The sequence below is a fragment of the Myodes glareolus genome, chromosome 5 (genome assembly GCF_982192425.1).
Source record: "Myodes glareolus chromosome 5, mMyoGla1.1, whole genome shotgun sequence".
In the NCBI taxonomy this organism is placed as follows: Eukaryota; Metazoa; Chordata; class Mammalia; order Rodentia; family Cricetidae; genus Myodes; species Myodes glareolus.
This window is the reverse complement of record NC_142030.1, coordinates 25451793-25455777: the sequence shown is the minus strand read 5'-3', so window position 1 is coordinate 25455777 and position 3985 is coordinate 25451793. Positions and strand designations below refer to the sequence as shown.

The 3985-nt window shown below is 34.6% G+C and overlaps 1 protein-coding gene across 1 annotated transcript; it reads left to right on the top strand.

The window, feature by feature from the left end:
* The first annotated feature begins 208 nt into the window (after positions 1-208).
* Positions 209-3541, top strand: LOC148122045 (uncharacterized). Its single transcript, XM_087906174.1, has 3 exons — positions 209-356; positions 550-610; positions 1732-3541. Exons 1-3 carry the CDS (start codon positions 323-325, stop codon positions 3539-3541), a joined length of 1905 nt encoding a protein of 634 aa, XP_087762300.1. The 5' UTR covers positions 209-322.
* The last annotated feature ends 444 nt before the right edge of the window (positions 3542-3985 follow it).

Sequence of the window (3985 nt, the reverse complement as noted above, 5' to 3'; positions counted from 1 at the left end):
GGCATTTCTCTTGCAAGATGATAATCCATTAAAAGGGTTCAGAAATGGCAGAGGTGAACCTCCTATTAAGTTTGCTTCTAAAGTGACTTGGTGATTAAATTATGATGTCTATGCCATGGAATAAGTATGAGGAGCACCAGAATTATATGACTATACTGTCAAAGAAGTATATATTTACTGTGTTGTCAAACTCATGCTTTGTGTTGTATCCATGTATGGGATATTTTAGAATGCAGTGACCTATGATGATGTACATGTCGACTTCACCTGGGAAGAATGGACTTTGCTGGATCCTTCACAGAAGAGTCTCTACAAAGATGTAATGCTGGAGACTTACAGAAACCTCACTGCTATAGGTAAGACTGAAGTATCTTTCATGTTTAAAATAAGGGGACAACTGTTCATTGGTTAATGATGCTCTTTTGTAATATGATTGAGAAAGAAGAATGGGTAATTCAGACATAGTTTAAAGGTTTGCTTCAAGTGGTAACTAAATTTTTTTTACAAGTTTTGATATATTACATATATTTTTCTGGCATTATATTTTAGGATACAGTTGGGAAGACCATAACATTGAAGAACATTGTCAAAGTTCTAGAAGACATGCAAGGTAATTTTCATGTATAAGCTGATACAAATGTACCTCTGAAGAATTTGTAATGTATCCTATATATTTTAAACAAAAACAAGAGTGTAAATAATAAGTACATTGATGATTATTAAATTCTCACAAAGTTATATTTAGATAGGTAGGCTGCATTTGCAAGTCATTCTTTTAAGAAAGAAGTCAAGGAAACAATCTCTTAACCTTTATTACCATTTGAATCATAATACAATGAGAGCTATACTGTAAAATCGTCAATCCTTTTATTTCATGTTATTCATATTATAAAAGATACACATGTTGAAAAGGTGATAAGTATATCTCTAAAACTCACCAATACACTAATAGTCTATAGAAAGGGTAGTGTAACCTATATGCTTGTTAAGTTTAGTGAGGAGGCAGTTAGAGTCCCGAATCAAGGGGCAACTGTTGTGTGGAAGCCTTAATCCAGATACCACAAGTCTATGAGGACAGAAAGTCAAACTGTGTGATCTCAATGTGGAAACCTTATATTTGTTATTCTTCCTTTACTAGGTATATCTTCTGGTACTCTGGATACAAGCCACATGAGCATAGGGATGTGAAAAGATATAACATACCTCTCTCTCTCAGAACAAATAGAAGATATGTAGCAGTCCCCATGTTGAGTATACTTGTTGAATTTGATGTACAAGTATAAAAGTAATTGGTTTTCTAGTCTCATTGTTAAGATATCAACAAGCTCACATTTCAGAAAAACACCATGAGTACTAGGACTGTGTAAATATTTCTGTTTGTCCTAGTTCACTTAGCAAATGTAGTATCACTCGCAGTACAGGAAACTTTATGAATGCAATAAGAGTGGTAAAGCTCTGAGTTTTTTCAGTTCTCTTCAAATATATGAAAATTCTTGTGCAGAGAAAAAGATTCTGTAAATGTGAACCATGTAATAAAGACTGTTATCAGTTGTCTTCAAAGATAAAAAGCACGCTTTAATGAAGGGGAAAAACAAGATTATAAACATATAATTCTTAACATATAATTCCTCTTTGAAATAGTGCTAAGTTGTAAAATTAATTTATAGAGATAAAATATTCAACAATGTATTAAATGTAGTAATGCTTTCACATGTTCCATTATCATTGTAGGCATGAAAAAAGTCAAACTAGAGAGAAAACTTCTGTATATACTCAATGTGTTAAAGCCTTTGCCTGTGACAGTCATCTTCACAGTCATGAAAAAACAGATACTAGATTAAAACCCTATGAAGAAAATGAGTGTGGTAAAGCCTTTTTACATCACAGTCATCTTCAAATTCATAAAAGAACATACACTGGAGAGAAACTCTATGAATGTAATCAGTGTGGTAAAGCCTTTGCACGTCATAGTCGTCTACAAAGGCATGAAAGAAGCCATACTGGAGAGAAACCCTATGAATGTAATCAGTGTGGTAAAGCCTTTGCTTTTCAAAGTAATCTACAAAGGCATGAAAGAAGCCATACTGGAGAGAAACCCTATGAATGTAATCAGTGTGGTAAAGCCTTTGCATATCACAGTAATCTTCAAACTCATGAAAGAACCCATACTGGAGAGAAGCCCTATGAATGTAATCAGTGTGGTAAAGCCTTTGCACGTCATAGTCATCTACAAAGGCATGAAAGAAGCCATACTGGAGAGAAACCCTATAAATGTAATCAGTGTGATAAAGCCTTTGCATGTCATAGTCATCTACAAATGCATGAAAGAAGCCATACTGGAGAGAAACCCTATGTATGTAATCAGTGTGGTAAAGCCTTTTCACAGCACAGTAATCTTCAAAGTCATGAAAGACTACATACTGGAGAGAAACCATATGAGTGCAATCAGTGTGGTAAAGCCTTTGCACGTCATAGTTATCTACAAATTCATGAAAGAAGCCATACTGGAGAGAAACCCTATATATGTAATCAGTGTGGTAAAGCCTTTACACAGTACAGTAATCTTCAAAGTCATGAAAGACTACATACTGGAGAGAAACCCTATGAATGTAATGAATGTGGGAAAGCCTTTGCACTTCACAGTTGTCTTCAAATACATAAAAGATCACATACTGGAGACAAACTCTATGAATGTAATCAGTGTGGTAAAACCTTTGCTTATCACAGTTATCTACAAATTCATGAAAGAAGTCATACCGGAGAGAAACCCTATGAATGCAATCAGTGTGGTAAAGCCTTTGCACATCACAGGAGTCTCCAACATCATGAAAAAACCCATACTGGAGAGAAGCCCTATGAATGTAATCAGTGTGGTAAAGCCTTTGCACATCACAGTAGTCTTCAAAGTCATGAAAGAACCCATACTGGAGAGAAACCCTATGAATGTAATCAGTGTGGTAAAGTCTTTGCATATCACAGTAGTCTTCAACATCATGAAAAAATCCATACTGGAGAGAAACCCTATGAATGTAATGAGTGTGGTAAAGCCTTTGCACTTCACAGTAGTCTTCAAATACATAAAAGATCACATACTGGAGAGAAACCCTATGAATGTAATCAATGCTGTAAAATTTTTGCTCATCTTAGTAATCTTCAAAGGCATGAAAGACTACACACTGGAGAGAAGCCCTATAAATGTAATCAGTGTGGTAAAACCTTTGCTTATCACAGTTATCTACAAATTCATGAAAGAACCCATACTGGAGAGAAACCCTATGAGTGTAATCAGTGTGGTAAAGCCTTTGCATATTACAATAGTCTCCAAAAACATAAAAGGAGCCATACTGGAGAGAAACCCTATGAATGTAATCAGTGTGGTAAGTCCTTTGCACAGCGCAATCATCTACAAAATCATGAAAGAACCCATACTGGAGAGAAACCCTATGAATGTAATCAGTGTGGTAAAGCCTTTGCCTGTAACAGTCATCTACAAAATCATGAAAGAAGCCATACTAGAAAGAAACATTATGAACGGAATTAGTGTGGTAAAGGCTTTGTTTATCATAGTTTATCATATCATTTTCAAAGACATAAACTAGCACATGCTGTAGAGAAACCCTATGAATGTAATGCATTTGGTAAAGCCTTTACACTTCACAGTACTTATCAAATGCATAAAAGATCACACACTGGAGATTCATAAATGCTATGAATGTAATCAATGTGGTAAAATCTTTGCATATATGAATAATCTAAATCATGAGAAAAATCATACTGCAGAGAAACCCTATAAATGTATAAATGTATCCAGCATGATAAAGTTTTGTAATTTATATAGGAGTAAAGCTTTTTGTGTGCAACAATCTGTTAAAATCTTTGCATATTGCAATAGACATTGACAACCTGCAAAAGATACTGAGGACTTCTTATTATAAAGTATTTGGTAAGATCTTTAGCCAAAACACTTATAATCAGCTACACAATG

Excerpts from the sequence above, each read along its gene's own strand:
- LOC148122045 (XM_087906174.1), top strand. The coding sequence starts at position 323 with ATGCTGGAGACTTACAGAAACCTCACTGCTATAG. Across the intron at positions 357-549 it reads CAGAAACCTCACTGCTATAG|GATACAGTTGGGAAGACCAT; the intron begins GTAAGACTGAAG and ends ATTATATTTTAG. Across the intron at positions 611-1,731 it reads AGTTCTAGAAGACATGCAAG|GCATGAAAAAAGTCAAACTA; the intron begins GTAATTTTCATG and ends TTATCATTGTAG.